This window comes from Hypanus sabinus, chromosome 28, assembly GCF_030144855.1.
Source record: "Hypanus sabinus isolate sHypSab1 chromosome 28, sHypSab1.hap1, whole genome shotgun sequence".
NCBI classification, from domain to species: Eukaryota; Metazoa; Chordata; class Chondrichthyes; order Myliobatiformes; family Dasyatidae; genus Hypanus; species Hypanus sabinus.
In genome coordinates this window covers 44,232,596-44,252,515 of record NC_082733.1, presented here as the reverse complement: position 1 = coordinate 44,252,515, position 19,920 = coordinate 44,232,596, and the positions used below count along the sequence as shown (strand labels likewise).

At 42.3% G+C, this 19,920-nt stretch overlaps 1 protein-coding gene across 1 annotated transcript in view; it reads right to left on the bottom strand.

Moving 5' to 3' along the window:
• megf11 (multiple EGF-like-domains 11) overlaps positions 1-19,920 on the bottom strand; it is a 398,256-nt gene that overhangs the window by 88,330 nt on the left and 290,006 nt on the right. Inside the window, exons 9-10 of the mRNA XM_059953080.1 lie at positions 10,174-10,386; positions 1,753-1,927 (exon numbers count right to left, since the gene is read on the bottom strand). Of these exons, the coding sequence (XP_059809063.1) occupies positions 1,753-1,927; positions 10,174-10,386 (388 nt within the window). The remainder of the gene's footprint in view (positions 1-1,752; positions 1,928-10,173; positions 10,387-19,920) is intronic.

The following is a 19,920-nucleotide window of genomic DNA, read 5'->3' as shown; positions in this document are numbered from 1 at the left end:
AACCACCTGCTCAAAAGTCTTATCTATCAATTGCTCTGCCTCCCAGATGATTCTTAGTTTATCCAACTCCAGCTCCTTAATGTGGTCTTTCAGGAGATGGAGTTGGCTCCACTTCTCACAGGTGTAGTCATCAGGTTCCATGAATTCCCACATCCTACAGGATGAGCATACCACAGCCGTATCTACCATCCTGCCTGCACTGTCCAATGGACAACCAAGAGCAAATCACTGATAATGAAAGGAAAAAACGAACCCTTTTAACCTGTTTCTTAGGCTTCAGCCTCTTTTTGTTGAAGCCTCTTGAGTCAAAGCCTGACCCTCCTACTCTCACCACTGGCCTACTCCCAACAATGGCTGCCCTACTTGTCCCTTCTGTACTTTTACTTATTCATAGTGTTCTGCTCCCATCACTGAATAAGCCTCCGGAATGTCCGAATACCCACGAAGCTCTCCTTTCATACAAACTTCGGTGACCTGAGAGAAACCTTCTCGAAGTGCTCTGCTCCCGCCACTGATTGGGCCTCCAGAATGTTGGTGCAATCTTTCATTGATTCTATTATAGTTATTGAATTTATTGAGTAAGCCCACAAAAAAGTGAATCTGAGGGTTGTATATGGTGATATACTTTGATAATAAATTCACCTTGAACTTTGCACTGCACTTACTCTAACTGTAACACTTTATTCCACTCTCTTGTTGTTTTATCTTGTTCTACCTCGATGCACCGTGTAATAACTTGATCTGTATGAACAGTATGCAAGACAAGCTTTTTACTGTATCTCAGTACATGACAGTAATAAATCAATTCCAATTTCCTCCACTATTGATGCACCATATGTACCATACACAAAATGCACAATGGTAACTCTGAAAGCCCCTTCTAAACCACTAACTTCAACCACCAAGGAGGACAAGAGCATTGAGCCCAGAGGAACATTGATGCCTCCAAGCTGAGCAGCACCCTGACGTGGAAATATATTAGCAATCCTTCATCACCAAGTCTAACTGTGATATTGTAGTACCTTCAGCACTGAAAGAAGGCAGCTCACCACCACCTTCATCAACAATAGACAACAATCTTGACAACAATCCCAGATTTGAAAAATGCTTGACATTCTTTTAAATATCAAAGTTTACTTCTACAAATTTAATGATCTGCACTCTCTTCGTGTTTACAGCAATCACACTATTTAGTGCATTGTGCATGAGAATATGATCCACGTGTGGTGAACTACATATACCTGTCTGGACACGCCCCTCTGCTGACTGCTCCTGTGGCTCCTCCCACAGACCCCGGTATAAAGGCGATTGGAGGCACTGCTCCTCCCTCAGTCTCCAGGATGTTGTGTGGTGGTCTCTTGCTGCTAATCGTGGTCTCTTACAGCTAATAAAAGCCTATCATTCGCCTCCTGTCTCCGAGAGTTATTGATGGTGCATCACCATGTCCTGTAGTTCATACAATTTATTTGAATACTATTGCAGTAAGCACCTAGTAACTAGGTCAGCAACTGATTTCCAGATCTCCATCTTTGCCTGTCTTGGGTCAAGTACTAGGAAGCTGGTGATAGGAAGATTGTAATATTCTCTCCTTACTCAGAGTAATTGCTTCCTACTGGTTGACTGACATGGTAGGTGAGCAGTGAGCAAATCAAAGGCTTTAAGTTACAGGTAGCGTAGAGGAGCCAGAGCACGGCTCCTCCAATATTCAAATCAAAGAACTATTGTCTCTAATGAAAAAAATGCAATACTCACTTTATACCCAGGAGCACAGACACACTTGCCAGTGATGCTGTCACAGTTAGCTCCATTCTGACAGTTGCAGATTTGCTGGCAGGCCTCTCCGTAAAAGCCAGGGGGACACGTCTCATTGCAGTCCTGTCCAGTCCAGCCTGCTCTGCACAAGCACTCACCAAACAATGGGTGGCAGCTGAAAGAAACATGAAAGAGCCAACCAGATAATCCTCAATTTTACTAACTGATCACAAAACAAAAAAAATGTTTTATTTAATAAAACAATCAAAGAGAATATCAATAAAGACCAACCCAAATCTTGATTAATGCGGGGTTAATGATAATCACTGGACCAATATCCAACATCCAGAGGGTGCTTATAAGAAATTACAACTGTTAAGCTAGCACTGCTGATATTTTAAGTATTTTACTTGGAACTGCAATAACCAAAGCCACATCAGGCATAGAAGCAGGCACGGTGGAATGAGCATCAGGCTAGAAGCTGAGTGAACAATTGAAATAACAAAGCTTTCAGAATGTCCTGAGCACGGCCATACTTCACACGCCTTGGTTCAGCTCTTTTCCTCGAGACTTGGTCATTTTTCTAAAAAGTTCCCATAATCTCATTACGTACATATCAAGCTACTGATCCAAGTATTAAAGGAGGTTATTGCCTTAAATTGACTGTCTGACGTTATGATACCTCAGGAGTGGATTGATGCAGTTTTATTGTTTAAAAATAACATTAGGGAGCACACCATGGTGCAAAGGCATAAACAACAGAAGGCTGAAAGCATGTGAGTCAGTATCACTGCTTTCTGATGTAATGAGCTCTCCGTCTTTGCTGTGTTGGGAGGGAGGGGCAGAACAAGTCAGGTTTGTCCTGCTGGGAGAAATGATTCACATTCTAGTCACTCTCGCACATTAGAGGACATGTGCTATAGCGAGAGGTTGGACAAACAAGGGCTGCTTTCTCTGGAGTAGCGGAGGCTGAGGGGAGATCTGATAGAGGTTATAAGATTATGGGAGGCATTGATAGAGTAGACAGACAGTACTTTTTCCCAGAGTTGAAATGTCTAATACCACAGGGCATGCATTTGTGAGAGGGAATAATTACAAAGGAGATGTTAGGAGCAAGTTTTTTTTACACAGACAGTGGTGGGTGCCTGGGGTAGGAGTGGAGGTGGAAGCAGAAACATTAGAGACTTTTAAAAGATGTTTAGATAGGCACATGAATGCGAGAAAAATGGTGAAAGGATATGCACATTGTGAAAGCAGAAGAGATTAGTTTAGTTGGGCATTTGATTACAAATTTAATTGGTTTGGCACAACATTGTGGGCTGAATGGTCTGTTCCTGTACTGTACTGTTTTATGTTCTATGAAGGTGCTGGCAGACTTATAGAAAGATGTTGTAGACACTACCTAACCTAGACTTTTAATATGGCACACAATGAATGATGCTAGAGAAAAGTTATTAAACTTCACAGTAATTCATGAGCCTGGTAGAGCTATTACAAGACTAACACACACAAAATACTGGAGGAACTCAGCAGGTCAGGCAGTATCTATGGAGAAGAATAAATAGTCAATGTTTCAGGCTGAGACCCTAATGACTGTTACTGTAGGAACATAGAACATTGTACTCAGGTAATAAGATTAATAAACACAAAGTTATACCAAGTGATATTGTGTAATATTTGCACTTCACTATACTCTGCAGTAAAGACAATAAATTGCTTAACTATATATACTGCAGTTATTTTGCAAAAATTATATTTCAGGAAACTTTTAATTTGCAACATATGATTAAGCCTTAGACCAACAAACATTAAACATCTTAATCGTATTTTGCTGCTTTAGCTGCACGAGTTGGCCATTTGATCTTTGGAGACTGATCATGGCTGATTGTCCAAATTCAATTCCTTGTTGCTGCTCCCCATATTATTTGATCCCTCCAATCCCTGGGAAAATATCTAACTCTTTCTTCAATATGTTTACTGGCAGTTGACAGCTTACAAAGAGGTTCCATTCTGTTTCACATCCATTCTAATCCAACCCATTGCTCTCCCAAACACTGCTTCATACATACAGGGGGTCTGTAAGTCAGGTGTTTGTAAACCTGTAATGATTTGGCTTCAAGTGCTTTCTGTGATAGAGAGGTCTACAGATTCACCACAATGAAGATATTTCTTGTCATCTCAGTTCTAAATGGTTTACCAATTATCCTTCAACTACGGCCATCATCCTTCATCCAGTTCTATTAGAATTTTGTAGGTTTCTATGTACAAGTGCAGCTGTACATCCATGTTCCTATATGCGAATTCTCTCATTATGAAGAGCAGCATAACATTAGCTTTTTTGCCTGCTGCAGTGACAACCTTTCCTTCAGCATCTGATTGTACCCTGCCCTTTCCCAATCTATAACCAATCAGATAGTCCGCCTTCCTGCTAATGCCAACAAAATGGACACTACCCAGAAACATTACCTCACTGTTTTTTTCATCTCTTTTTGCACTATGTGATGATGGTGGCTAGTTCTTCACTTGCAAAGATCAGGTGGGAATCATTGTACGACTTTTCTTCCCACCTGCGTTGCGTAGGTTTACAGTGAGGATCAGTGAGCGTAGACAGATGCCACACTTTAGGCTGGGGGGCGTTCCACAATTGCGGCATCAAGTCGGCAGGTTGAATATCGGAGTCTTCCTTCTGCTGGACAGACTGCCTGGCGAGGCTAGTGAGTCCCATCTACCTGGGTTTTGAATCAGAGCTGTCCTTCTGCTGGACAGACTGCCTGGCGAGGCTAGTGAGTCCCATCTACCTGGGTTTTGAATCAGAGCTGTCCTTCTGCTGGACAGACTGCCTGGCGAGGCTAGTGAGTCCCATCTACCTGGGTTTTGAATCAGAGCTGTCCTTCTGCTGGACAGACTGCCTGGCGAGGCTAGTGAGTCCCATCTACCTGGGTTTTGAATCAGAGCTGTCCTTCTGCTGGACAGACTGCCTGGCGAGGCTAGTGAGTCCCATCTACCTGGGTTTTGAATCAGAGCTGTCCTTCTGCTGGACAGACTGCCTGGCGAGGCTAGTGAGTCCCATCTACCTGGGTTTTGAATCAGAGCTGTCCTTCTGCTGGACAGACTGCCTGGCGAGGCTAGTGAGTCCCATCTACCTGGGTTTTGAATCAGAGCTGTCCTTCTGCTGGACAGACTGCCTGGCGAGGCTAGTGAGTCCCATCTACCTGGGTTTTGAATCAGAGCTGTCCTTCTGCTGGACAGACTGCCTGGCGAGGCTAGTGAGTCCCATCTACCTGGGTTTTGAATCAGAGCTGTCCTTCTGCTAGACAGACTGCCTGGCGAGGCTAGTGAGTCCCATCTACCTGGGTTTTGAATCAGAGCTGTCCTTCTGCTGGACAGACTGCCTGGCGAGGCTAGTGAGTCCCATCTACCTGGGTTTTGAATCAGAGCTGTCCTTCTGCTAGGCACTCTGCCAACCAAGGATGATGAGCCCAGTTTGCCCACCCAGTTACACTGCTGGAGTCTTGGTCGTGCCATGGCGTAGCAAACTTAGTAAGAACGGGGACACCACATGGAGGCACAGTGGTGTAAGAGAGGCCATATGTGAGTGACCCGCTGCATGGGAAACCAATCAGTGGTTCTGCGGTGATCATTACACCTGAAAAGGGAGAGGCTATGGGAGACTCTTCACCTTCCTTAAGTGAGCAGGATCAATGGACTTTGTAAAAACCTCTCTGAAAGTCCACATCCATTGGTTCTCATTCATCAGTTCAGCTAACTATATTCGCTAAAAATTCCAGGGCATTTGTCATTGATGTGAGGCTACCTGGGCAATAATTCCCTGATTTGTAAATACTGGAGTTACCTGTAGCATTAGCTTCAATCCGTAGGAACAATTCCGGAGACTAGAGTATGTCACAAAATGACTACCAATGCTTTCACTAATTCTAGGGCCACATCTTTACCTACTCTGATGTCCTTCTAGAATGTATTTCTGGTCACTTTGGATGAGAAAGAGTTTGCTATCTTGTTATACATACAGTAGTTTCTATATTATACCACCATTGCAGCCATCTTGTTAAATTGGTTTGTCAGTGTGAACTAAAGTCAGCCATAGATAATGCCAAGCCCAGCTGAGGAAGGAAGAGTGTTGTACAGGGGCAAGCTGTAAAACCTAGAGCTACAGAAACACCCGTGAGAGGAGGGAGAAGGTGGGCTACATCTGGAGATGACTTGAAAGTATGGCCCAGAACAGAGGACTCTGGTGAGCTGCTCTCTGCAGCCTATGTTCCAGAAGTGGTATTGGGTTTAAGAAGAAGAGTGTGAACTGCTTTAACCTTGTATCCTATTAACTTTCTCTGTTACCTCCCCCCCACATGAATTATTAAGCAGTGTACTTATAAGCTGCTAATTTCCTTTGTCTCCTTCAAAAAGCACCTTACTTCAGCAAGTCATGCCATTCATCAAGGCAATTTTAACCTGTATCACCTGTCATTAAATACACTCATGAAATCACTCGGCTTTTGATCTTTTCTTGTCTCCTTTCCCCTTTGAAGAGATCTGGTATGTCACTAAAGAGTCCAGCAAATTTCTACAGATGTATCCTGGAGCACATTCTAACTGGTTGCATCACCATCTGGTATGGAGGGGGCCCTGCACAGGATCAGAAAAAGCTCCAGAGGGCTGTAAATTCAGCCATCTCCACCATGGCACTAGCCTCCTCACCATCACAAACATCTTCAAAAGGCAATGCCACAAGATGGCAGCATCCGTTGATAACGATCTTCACCACAGAACATGCTCTCTTCTCATTATTACTATTAGAGAGGATGTACAGGAACCTGAACACACACACTCAACATTTTAGAAACACCTTTTTTCTCTCTGCCATCAAATTTCTGAACAGTCCATGAACACTACCTCATTATATTTGCCCTTTATACACTATTTATTTATTTTTCCTCTATATATTTCTTGATCCTATTATAAGTTTTAGTGTATTTTATAGACAATAGACAATAGGTGCAGAAGTAGACCATTCGGCCCCTCGAGTCTGCACCGCCATTCTGAGATCATGGCTGAGCATTCACTATCAATACCCAGTCCCTGCCTTGTCCCCATATCCCTTGATTCCCCTATCCATCAGATATCTATCCAGCTCCTTCTTGAAAGCATCCAGAGAATTGGCCTCCACCGTCTTCCGAGGCAGTGCATTCCACACCTCCACAACTCTCTGGGAGAAGAAGCTCTTCCTCAACTCTGTTTTAAATAACTGACCTCTTATTCTCAATCCATGCCCTCTGGTACTGGACTCTCCCAACATCTGGAACATATTTCCTGCCTCAATCCTATCAAATCCTTTAATTATCTTAAACGTTTCAATCAGATCCCCTCTCAATTTATATTGCACTGTACTGCTGCCGCAGAACAATAAATTTCACAGCATATGGTTGATCATAAACCTATTCTTACTAAAACCTGCTATAACTCTATAAGCTTTTTTCAGTTCGGGTGGAAACATTGGCAGTGTGAAATGTCAGGAGGAAGTTATAAGAATGCAGGGTGACTTGGACAGGGTGGGTGAGTGGGCAAATGTATGGCAGATGCAGTTTAATGTGGATAAATGTGAGGTTATCCTCTTTGGTGGCAAGAACAGGAAGGCAGATTACTATCTAAATGGAGTCAAGTTAGGAAAGGGGGAAGTACAACGAGATCTAGGTGTTCTTGTACATCAGTCAATGAAAGCAAGCATGCAGGTACAGCAGGCAGTGAAGAAAGCTAATGGCATGCTGGCTTTTATAACAAGAGGAATTGAGTATAGGAGTAAAGGTCCTTCTGCAGCTGTACAGGGCCCTGGTGAGACCCCACCTGGAGTATTGTGTGCAGTTTTGGTCTCCAAATTTGAGGAAGGACATTCTTGCTATTGAGGGAGTGCAGTGTAGGTTCACAAGGTTAATTCCTGGAATGGTGGGACTGTCATATGTTGAAAGATTGGAGCAACTGGGCTTGTATACACTGGAATTTAGAAGGATGAGAGGGAATCTGATTAAAACATATAAGATTATTAAGGGATTGAACACACTGGAGGCAGGAAGCATGTTTCTGCTGATGGGTGAGTCCAGAACTAGAGGCCACAGTTTAAGAATAAGGGGTAGGCCATTCAGAACAGAGATGCGGAAAAACTTTTTCACCCAGAGAGTGGTGGATATGTGGAATGCTCTGCCCCAGAAGGCAGTGGAGGCCAAGTCTCTGGATGCATTCAAGAGAGCGTTAGATAGAGCTCTTATAGATAGTGGGGTCAAGGGATATGGGGAGAGGGCAGGAACGGGGTACTGACTGTTGATGATCAGCCATGATCACAGTGAATGGCGGTGCTGGCTAGAAGGGCCGAATGGCCTACTCCTGCACCTACTGTCTATTGTCTATTGACTCTGTTTCTTTCTCCGCAGAAGCTACTTGACCTGTTTTTTCCATGAATTTTATCACAAGCTCTTTCGAGTTCCCCTCACTGTCTGTAATTGTTGCTAATTTCAAGTTAATTCAGCAACTGCTGAACTTACTAGGGGGACTTCAAACCATTTTTCAGATATGGAACCACAAATAATAAATATATTTTCATTGTATTTGTGTCAATAATTTCAATGTTTATGAAGTTCTATGAAATATGAATTTAAAGTTGGTATTAATGGAAATATATGTAATATTCTATATAACTTAAAATATATGACTTGAAGCTATGTAGCTTCTGAATTCATTGTAATGTTAACTAATGTCAGCAGAGTGAGCTGGCAGGGTGTGGTGATGTTGGATCTAACTGTTTAATTCTTAGATTAGACTGTTTAATTGTTACTTTCTTTGCAGTTTAACAATTAATTATCTGCCTATATTTTAAGTAGTCCTTATACACATCTGACAGTTTTATATGCCTCTAGTAGCCATACAAAGTATAATTCTTAAAAATTCTGGAAGCACCTTAGTTCTGCATTAGGTGAATGAGTGCTTTCTCATAGGTAAACCTGGTACTGCAGTGTTTCACTAATAGCTTTCTAGTTGGTTAATTCTTATCTATAAATTTGAATGGAATTTTTCTTACCACTGTGGTATAAAAGTAGCTGTTCTATCCTGACGCCATCTTAGTTCTTTAGTCTCTCCTTGCTCAATAGACCTCTGTCGCTGTTCCACTTTCCTTTGCTCCAACAACTCTCAATAAAATGATCGTGAGGCAACAAGTTTTGTGCCTTTTTCCTGACTTCTGAAAGAACCTTGGACTGAAACACCAGAATCCAACAGTGACAGCAGGTGGTACTCAGCCATTACAACATAACAATCAGTCTTCCTCACCTCTGAAAGCAGACAAGGTTTTATGGGCTCTCGCAGAGATACTCCATGTTCTCTGCATAAATGATGTTGAAAATTCTCACCAGTTGGGCTTCCCCATAACAAAGCAACAGGAGGAAGCCATTCAACTCAGGACTGCTCTCCTGATTACAGTGCTGATCTGAAATACAATTCATAATACAGTACTTTGCTTCCCACCCTTCAGTACTCTTTTCTAACAGAAAGATACCAGCTCCATTTTAAATGTTTAATTTTAACACAACATCCAGTATTTTACCCATTTCCATTATTATGTGAGCAAGTTTACTCCTAATTCACTTTCATGTTATAATCATGTCAAACTCAGCCAGGTCCATCATGGGCACTAGTCTTCCCAGCATCGATGACATCTCCAAAAGATGGTGCCTCAAAAAGGTGTCATCCTTCATTAAGGATCCCCATCACCCAGGTCAACAGTTTCTCATTGCTGCCATCAGGAAGATGGTAAAGGAGACTGAAGCCCCACACTCAATGTTTTAGGAACAGTCTCTTCCCCTCCACCATCAGATTTCTGAACTGACAATGTACCTCACTATTTTCCTCTCTATTTGCACTACATATTCAATTTAATTTTTAAAAAGATATATTTGTTACCATTTATAGGGTTTTTTTAAGGTACTACACTGTACTGCTGTCGCAAAACAAACTTCATGACATATGCCAGTGATAATAACCCTGATTCTGATTCTGAAACTGGTGCTTCACTGGCTGTGTGACATCCAGAGATGGGAAAAGGGGAAATCAAATAGATATTTTTCATTTTGTTCCCTACTACTTCAGCACCTCAGAAGCCAAGCCACCAGTTCTGTGTGGTACAGCTATGAAATAATGCAAACGTGATCTAAAATGGAATAAAGGCTGTGTTGGTCTCATTTTAAAACCTGGTTGCTTGATTCTCTCTCCAAAAGTAGGCAGAATATGACAGAAAATCTGAGTTGGATTTATGTACAAAAACATAAATTGACTGACTACATCTTGCAGCATGGAAAACAATTTAGTTAAAGAAATTAACCAATATAAGAAATCAGCACGTTGTTCTATTTAAGGGGTCATTACCTCTGGGTGTGTTTGCCATTGCAAGGACATCGTTTATTGCACTTCAGTCCATACAGTCCATCTGGACACATTCTGTCTTGGCAGCGGTCACCAGTAAATCCTGGTTTGCAAAGACATGCTCCATTAACATGGTAACATTCAGCTGCATTCAGGCACTCACACGCTTGGGCACATTGCAAGCCATAACTGCCGATGGGGCACTCCTCCTGACACCTATACGAAGCAAAACATGTGGAAAGTCATGATAAGATGAAGGTCCCTTTTTCAACACATTCAATGCATACAGGTTATTTCATATCAGATTATGAACACAAGATCAGAAATTATGTAAGATTATTCTACTGGCTGTTTGATCTCTGTTCAAACAATCATTATCAATACACAGACCATAAGACCCTACAAAGGATTGTGAAGACTGCTAAGAGGATCAATGGGGTCTCTCTTCAAAGTTCAAAGTAAATTTATTATCAAAGTACATATCAGAATCAGGCATATGTCATGAAACTTGTTATGTGGCAGCAGTACATTGCAATACAGAACAATAAAAACTGTAAATTACAGGTATGTTAAAAATGTTAAACTAAATAATTAAAGCAAAAAGAGGGAAGAAAGTAATAAGGTGGTGTTCATGGGTTCAACGTTATAGTTCATTTTCTTGCAGGCGTACTGAATATAATAGAAATAATAAAAGACTGCATCAGCTTGGGCATTCAACCAGTGTGCAAAAGACAACAAACTGTGCAAATACTAAAAGAAAGAAATAATAGTAATAAATAAGCAATAAATATTGAGAACATGACATGAAGAGTCCTTGAAGGTGAGTATTTTCCACCCATCCAAGACCAGGGGCATTGTGTACACAGGGCCCTTAGCAATATCAATGATCCCTCCCATTTGTCCAACAAGCTCTTTCACCACCATGAGGAAGCAGGTACTGAAGCATGAGGACAATTACTGTTAGGGTGGAAAACAGCTTCTTCTCCCAGGCCTCGAGACTACTGAACTCACTGCCACCACCCAGGTCTTATCACATATAAAGTGCCAGTAAGATTGTACTGTGTAATTTTTAAATTGTGTCATAAATGCACATTATTATGTGTTAATTCATTTGTGGTATTATTACTTTATGTGTTATGTGTGCTCCTTGGTCTGGAGGAACGTTGTCTTGTTTGGCAATTTACATGTATACAGATGAAATGATAATAAACTCAAACTTGAGATCTATGAACTTGAAATACTTCATCCTCATCAGATGATGCAATTCCAAGAATAATCTTCTTCTGATTTCAAGACTTGCTTCCACTTCATTTCTCTGGGAAATGTGGGCCCTACAGATTCTGCAGCTGGTGAGGCAGGAGGAGCCTGGGGGTTTGGCTGGAATTTGGGAGATGGTGCATTCCCCCCACTTACACTAACTGAGGTGCTGATTATAAAACAAGGTGAGACTGCAGGCAAGTTGGAGGATGTGAGGAGACAAGCAGAATGAGTAAACGTGACCAGGGCAGGTGGAAAATCATGTAGAAAGATAAAGGTCTTCAGTGTGATGAACCGAACAGAGCATTTGACAAGTAGCAAGACATTAGGTTATGCTGCTGTTCAAAGGGATCAGGGTGTTATTGTGAACACATCACTGAATGTCAACAGCAGGTGCTGCAGCCATTTAGATTGTTTACTCTAAGAAGGTTTAATTACAAGAGAACACAAATGTATCTGCAGATGCTGGAAATAAATAAAAACACAAAATGCTGGCAGAACTCAGCAGGCCAGACAGCATCTATGGGAGGAGGTAGTGACAACATTTCAGGCTGAAAATGAAGGGTTTCGGCCCGAAACATCGTCACTACCTCCTCCCATAGATGCTGTTTGGCCTGCTGAGTTCTGCCAGCATTTTGTGCTTTTATTGATTACAAGAGATATCATTGCAACTGTACAGGGCTTTGATGAATGCACCTAGAGTACTACAAACAATTTTGGTTTCTGTACTGAAGAAAAGATAATCTTGCCATAGAAGAGGTGTGATTTAGATTGGTTCCTGGGGAAGTATATGTGAGGACCGATTGAGGATCTATGCTTTAGAATTTAGAAGAATAAGAGATCTCAATGAAACCTGCAAAATTTTCTAAACGTCATTAAATGTAGGGAAGGTACTTTACCTGACTGAGCTGTTTAAGAGCACGGGGCACTGTCTGAGAATAAGGGTTAGACTACTGAGACTGAGGTAAGAAGAAGTAACTTTACTTGGGTTATAATGGGACATATAGGATAGGAACATTATCAGCTTGGGTAGTCATCAGATTCAAATTACCTTTCTTCTTTTAGGGTCAGAGTCATAGAACACAACAGCACAGAAACAGCCCTTCAGATCATCTGTCAATCTGCCTAGTCCCATTGACCTGCATGCAGGCCAAAACCCTCCATACACTTCCATCTGTATACTTGTCCAAATTTCCCTTAAATATTGAAACCAAAGCCTCATCCATCACTTCTGCTGGCAGCTCCTTCCGCACTCTCACCACCCTCTGAGCGAAGAACTACCTCCTCAGGTTCCCCTTCAACATTTCACCTTTCACCCTTAACCCATGACCTCTAGTTCAAGTCTCCTACAACCTCAGTACAAAAAGCCAGCTTGCATTTACCTTACCTATATCCCTCGTAATTTTGTATACCTCAATCAAATCTCCCCTCATTCTCCTATGCTCATTTTGTCAGGAAAGTTCATCTGTCTGCCGAAGTCAAAATCAGACAAGGCTGTACGTGCTGCATGAAGTAAGAGGCAATGGCCCTGTGGTAACATCCTCTTGCTTGGTTCTTCATTTGGACTCATTGTTAGTTGCCTTCATTGAGCCAGCACAGCCTTTAGGTATCTAACAAAATGGGTGCTTGAAGAGAAAGACCTCAAGCCTAGCACAAAAGACACTTCCTAATGAGTAGGCATTGTCTTCTCCCTTTTATACTTCTGATGGAATACCACCAATGGGCATCTCACGACACAAGAGAACTGTACACCATAACTGTTCAGTTCTGAGTGTAAGATTCTTATCTTAATTACATTAACTTCTAACAAAGGGTCAGGGATTTGACCAGGATCATCTTACACAGACCATCATTTCTAAAAAGTGCTTTTCTCTTTCCATCTCTGTGTAGCTGTTGACACTTTGGCAAAAGCTGAACGTAAGGACTTCTCATACTACAAATAAGTAATCAACACTTTGCTAATAATCATTTGCTAATGCTGCACTGTGGGGTTTAAACTAGAGTTACAGAGGGATGGGAACCAGAGTGCCAGAACAGTCAGTGGCAAGGTTGTGGGAGACTGATGTTGGTAAGACCACAGACAAAGGCAAGAATCAAAAGGTTAAGCACAGTGCGACTTGTGTCCTGAACTGCGCATACTTCAATGCAAGAAGTATCGTAGGAAAGGCAGATGAGCTCAGGGCACAGATCAGCACCTGGAATTATGACATTGTAGCCACGAGTGAGACTTGGTTGCAGGAGTGGTAGTTCATTATTTCGGGGTTTCATTGTTTTAGACTTGACAGAGTGGGAGGGAATAAAAGAGGAGGGAAGGCAGTACATGTCAGGAAAAATGTCACAGCAGTGCTCCATCAGGACAGACTGATGGATTTAGGGGAACAACTTTGTGGAGAGATCGCAGACTGTTTCAAGGAACATAAAGTTGTTATAGTAGGTGATTTTAAACATTTCACATATTGACTGGGAATCCCATACTGTAAAAGGACTAGATGGGATAGAGTTTGTCAAATATGTTCTGGCAAATTTCCTTCATCGGTACATAGAAGACCCAGTGAGAGAGCATGCAATTCCTGATCTGCTACTAGGGAATAAAACAGGGCAGGTAACAGAAATTTGTGTAGGGGAACACTTTGCATCTAGTTACCACGACGCCATTAGTTTCAAAATAGATATGCAAAAAATAGGTCTGGTCTGTGGTTTGAAATTCCAAATTGGAGGAAGGTCAATTTTGATGGTATCAGAAATGATCTGGCAAGTGTAAAAACACCATTATGGGAATCATATATAGGCCTCCAAACAGTAGCCAAGATGTGAAGATTGGAGAGGAAGAAAAGCATGTAATAAGGATAATGTCACAATTGTAATGGGGGATTTCAATATGCAAAGGGATTGGGAAAATCAGGTTAGTGTCAGATCGCAAGAGAGGGAGTTTGTTAAATGCCCATGGATTTTGAAAGGAGCTTGTGCTTGAGCCTACTAGGGGAAAGGCCATCTTAGATTGGGGGTTTGTAATAACCCAAATCTTATTAGGGAACTTAACGTAAAGGGACCCTTAGGAAGCAGTGATCATAATATGATTGAATTCATACTGCAATTTGAGAGGAAGAAGCAAAAGTCACATGTATCAGTATCACAATGGAATAAAGGGAATTATAGAGGCATGAGAGAGGAGATTACCCAGGTGGATTGGAGAGGGACACGGGCAGGGATGATGGCAGAGCAAAGGTGATTGAAGTTTCTGGGAATAGTTCACAAGGCACAGGATAGATATGTCCCACAAAAGAGGAAGCTCTCAAATGGCAGGAGTAGGCAACCGTGGCTAACAAGGGAAATTAAAGACTGCATAAAAGCCAAGGAAGTGGCATATAAGGTATCAAAAAGTGAGTGGAAAGTTGAATGTTTTGGAAGCTTTTAAAATCCAACAAAAGACAACTAAAAATGGTATATGAAGGGAAAAGATGAAATATGAGGGCAAACTAGCCAATAATACAAAGTGGGATATTGAAAGTTTCTTCAGTTATATAAATAGTAAAAGGGAAAAGAGAGTTGATACTGGATCATTGGAAAATGATGCTGGTGAGGAAGAAATGGGGGACAAAGAAATAGCAGATAAACTTAATGAGTACTTTGCATCTGTCTTCACTGTGGAAGACACTAGCAGTGTGCCAGAGCTCTATGAGTGTCAGGGAGAAGAAGTAAATACCATTGCTATTACAAAGGAAACTGTGCTAGGCAAATTCAAAGGTCTTAAGTTGGATAAGACACCTGGACCAGATGGACTATATTCCAGAGTCCTGACAGAGGTTACCGAAGAGATAATGGAGAATCACTTGATTCTGGCATGGTCCTGGAGAAGTAGAAAATTGCAAATGTTATTTCACTCTAAGAAAGGAGGAAGGCAAAAGAAAGGAAATTTACAGGCCAGTTAGCTTAACCTCAGTGGTCGGGAAAGTGTTGGAGTCAATTTTTAAGGATGAAGTTTCAGGGTACTTGGAGATTAATGATAAAATAAGTTAAAGTTAGCATGGTTTCTGTAAAGGGAAATCTTGCCTGACAAATCTGTTAGAGTTTTTCAAGGAAGTAACAAGCAGGGTGGACAAAGGTGAGGCAATGGATGTCATTTACTTGGATTTTCAGAAGGCAAAGGTAAGGTGCCACACATGAGTGCTGAACAAGATAAAATCCTGCGGCAATACTGGAAAGGTACTGGCGTGGAAAGGGGAATGGCTGACAAGCAGGAGGCAGCATATGGGAATAAAGGGGGCCTTTTCTGGTTGGCTACCAGTGAATAGTGGTTTTTCTCAGCAGTCAGTATTGGGACTGCTGCCTTTCACATTGTTTGTCAATGATTTAGATAATGGAATTGTTGGCTGTGTGGCAAAATTTGCCAATTATATTTTTCTGCCTTCTTCCAGTAACTTTTGATGCCCTGACTAATCAAGAACCTCCACCTTAAATATACTCAATGACTAGGCCTGCACAGATTCACTACCCTCTGACTAAAGAAATTCTTTCTCATCCCTGCTCTGAATGAACATCTCTCTATTGAGGCTATGCCCTCTGGTCCTAGACTCCCCCACTATAGGAAACGTGCTCTCCAGATCCACTCTATCTGTGTCCTCTGGTCTTGGACTCACCCACTATAGGAAACGTGCTCTCCAGATCCACTCTATCTGTGTCCTCTGGTCCTGGACTCACCCACTATAGGAAACGTGCTCTCCACATCCACTCTATCTGTGTCCTCTGGTCCTAGACTCACCCACTATAGGAAACGTGCTCTCCACATCCACTCTATCTAGGCCTTTCAGTATTCGATAGGTTGTAATGAGATCCCCCCTCATTCTTCTAAACTGCATTCTTGTGAACATCTGCTAGACCCTCTACAACACCAGCCCATCTTTTCTTAGATAGGGGCCCAAAACTGTTCACAATAGTCCAGGTGCAATCTGACCAGTGCCTTATAAAGCCTTGGCATTACAGCCTTGCCTTTGTATTTTTGCCCTCTCAAAATGAGTGCTAATGTTGCATTTGTTTGCCTTGCCACTGATTCAATCTGCCAGCTAACCTTCAGAGAATCCTGCACGAGTACTCCCAAGTCCCTCTGTACCTCTGATTTCTGAATTTAGAAAATAGCCTTTATTTCTTCTGCCAAACTGCATGACCATGCACTTCCTTGCATTATATTCCATCTGCAACTTCCTTGTCCAATCCCCCAATCTGCTTAAGTCCCTCTGTAGTCACTCTGCTTCCTTAAGGTTTTCTGGACAGGACCTACAGTGAGGTCGTTACACCGAGGATACTGGAAGAGAGAAAGGGGGCGACGATGATGAAGGAAAGGATGCTTGAAGTACAGGAGACCCCAGGGGATGTACCTCTCGTAAACAGGTTCACCCTCTTGGAAGCTGTTAGGACAGAAGATACTGCCAGTCTGAGAGGCGGACAGGTCTGCGAGCTGAAAATTGGTGCAGAAGCAGAGCCGAGGAGTCGGACATCAGGAAGAGCTGTGGTAGTAGGGGACTCCATAGGTACGGAAAGGGGTTTCTGCGGCAACAGGCAAGATTTAAGGATGGTGTGTTGCCTCCCTGGAGCTAGGATCCAGGACATCATGGACCGATTGCAGGGAATCCTCAAGGGTGAAGGTGAACAGCCGTAAGTGGTAGTGCATGTCGGCACAAATGACATCGGGAAGAAGAGGAGGGACATTCTGCAGCGGGACTTCAGAGAACTCGGAAGAAGTCTGAAAAGCAGGACTTCCAGGGTGGTTATCTCTGGTTTGCTTCCAGTTCCTCATGCTGGAGAGGGCAGGAACAGGGAGATAATGGATCTGAATGTGTGGCTGAGGAACTGGTGCAGGAAGCAAGGATTTACATTCTTGGACCACTGGGATCTGTTTTGGGGTAGGGATGAATTGTACAAAAGGGACGGGTTGCACCTTAATAAGCAGGGGACCAGCATTCTGGCAGACAGGTTTGCCACTGCAACACGGATCTGTTTAAACTAAGTAGTGGGGGGGAGGGGATGAACTGGAAATATAAGGATGGAGTTAAAGGGAAAGTGAAAATAAGAAAAGTTAAAAAGGACAACAGAATCAATGGAGTAGAAAGCTCAAGAAGAGATCATACAGTATGGCTAAGTGAAATAGGAATTGATATAAAAGGAGAGGGGAGTACCGAATTAAAAGTATTATATATGAATGCACAAAGTATAAGGAATAAAGTAGATGAGCTTGAGGCTCAGTTGGAAATTGGCAAGTACGATGTTGTGGGAATAACAGAGACAAGGCTTCAAGCGGACAGGGCCTGGGAAATGAATATTCAAGTATATACATCTTATCGAAAGGACAGACTGACTGGCAGAGGGCGTGGGGTGGCTCTGTTGGTGAGGAATGATATTCAGTCCCTTGCGAGGGAGGACATAGAATCATAGAATATGGATAGAACTGATAAATTCTAAGGGTAGAAAGACCCTAATGGGAGTTATCTATAGGCCCCCAAACAGCAGTCTGGATGTAGGATGAAGAGTTAAAATTGGCATGTCGCAGAGGTAATGACACAGTTGTCATGGGGGATTTCAACATGCAGGTAGACTGGGAGAATCAAAATGGTACTGGACCCCAAGAAAGGGAGTTTGTGGAGTGCCTCCGAGATGGATTCTTAGAACAGCTTGTACTGGAGCCTACCAGGGAGAAGGCAATTCTAGATTTAGTGTTGTGCAATGAACTGGATTTGATCAGGGACCTCGAGGTAAAGGAACCATTAGGAGGTAGTGACCATAATATGATATGTTTTAACCTACAATTTGAGAAGGAGAAGGGAAAATCGGATGTGTCAGTATTACAATTGAACAAAGGGAACTATGGAGCTATGAGGGAGGAGCTGGCCAAAGTTCAATGGAACAACAATGGCAAGTATTTCTGGGAATAATGCAGAAGGTGCAGGATTGGTTCATTCCAAAGAGGAAGGAAGATCCTAGGGGGAGTAAGGGGTGGCCATGGCTAACGAGGGAAGTAAAGGGCAGTATAAAAATAAAAGAGAAGTATAACATAGCAAAGATGAGCGGGAAACCGGAGGACTGGGAAGCTTTTAAAGAGCAACAGAAGATAACAAAAAAGGCAATACGCCAAGAAAAAATGAGGTACGAATGTAAACTAGCCAAGAATATAAAGGAGGATAGTAAAATCTTCTTTAGGTATGTGAATAGCAAAAGAATAGTTAAGACCAAAATTGGGCCATTGAAGACAGAAACGGGTGAATTTATTATGGGGAACAAGGAAATGGCAGATGAGTTGAACAGGTACTTTGGATCTGTCTTCACTAGGGAAGACACAAACAATCTTCCAGATGTAATAGTGGCCAAAGGAACTAGGGTAAAGGATGAACTGAAGGAAATTTATATTAGTTAAGAAACGGTGTTGGATAGACTGTTGAGTCTGAAGGCTGACAAGTCCCCGGGACCTGATGGTCTGCATCCCAGGGTACTTAAAGAGGTGGCTCTAGAAATCATTTTCCAATGTTCTATAGATTCAGGAACAGTTCCTGCTGATTGGAGGGTGGCTAATGTTGTCCCACTTTTCAAGAAAGGAGGGAGAGAGAAAACAGGGAATTATAGACTGGTTAGCCTGACGTCAGTGATGGAAAAGATGCTGGAGTCAATTATAAAAGAGGAAATTATGACACATTTGGATAGCAGTAGAAGGATCAGTCCGAGTCAGCATGGATTTATGAAGGGAAAATCATGCTTGACTAATCTTCTGGAGTTTTTTGAGGATGTAACTATGAAAATGGACAAGGGAGAGCCAGTGGATGTAGTGTACCTGGACTTCCAGAAAGCTTTTGATAAAGTCCCACATAGGAGATTAGAGGGTAAAATTAGGGCACATGGTATTGGGGGCAGAGTACTGACATGGATAGAAAATTGGTTGGCTGACAGGAAACAAAGAATAGTGATTAATGGGTCCCTTTCGGAATGGCAGGCTGTGACCAGAGGGATACCGCAAGGTTCGGTGCTGGAACTGCAGCTGTTTACAATATACATTAATGATTTAGATTAAGGATTAAAAGTAACATTAGCAAATTTGCCGATGACACAAAGCTGGGTGGCATGTGAAATGTCAGGAGAATGTTATGAGAATGCAGAGTGACTTGGACAGGCTAGGTGAGTGGGCAAATGTATGGCAGATGCAGTTTAATGTGGATAAATGTGAGGTTATCCACTTTGGTGGCAAAAACAGGAAGGCAGATTACTATCTAAATGGAGTCAAATTAGGAAAAGGGGAAGTACAACGAGATCTAGCAGGCAGTGAAGAAAGCTAATGGCATGCTGGCCTTTATAATAAGAGGAATTGAGTATAGGTCCTTCTGCAGCTGTACAGGGCCCTGGTGTGACCCCACCTGGAGTATTGTGTACAGTTTTGGTTTCCAAATTTGAGGAAAGACATTCTTGCTATTGAGGGAGTGCAGCGTAGGTTCACAAGGTTAATTTCCGGAATGGCGG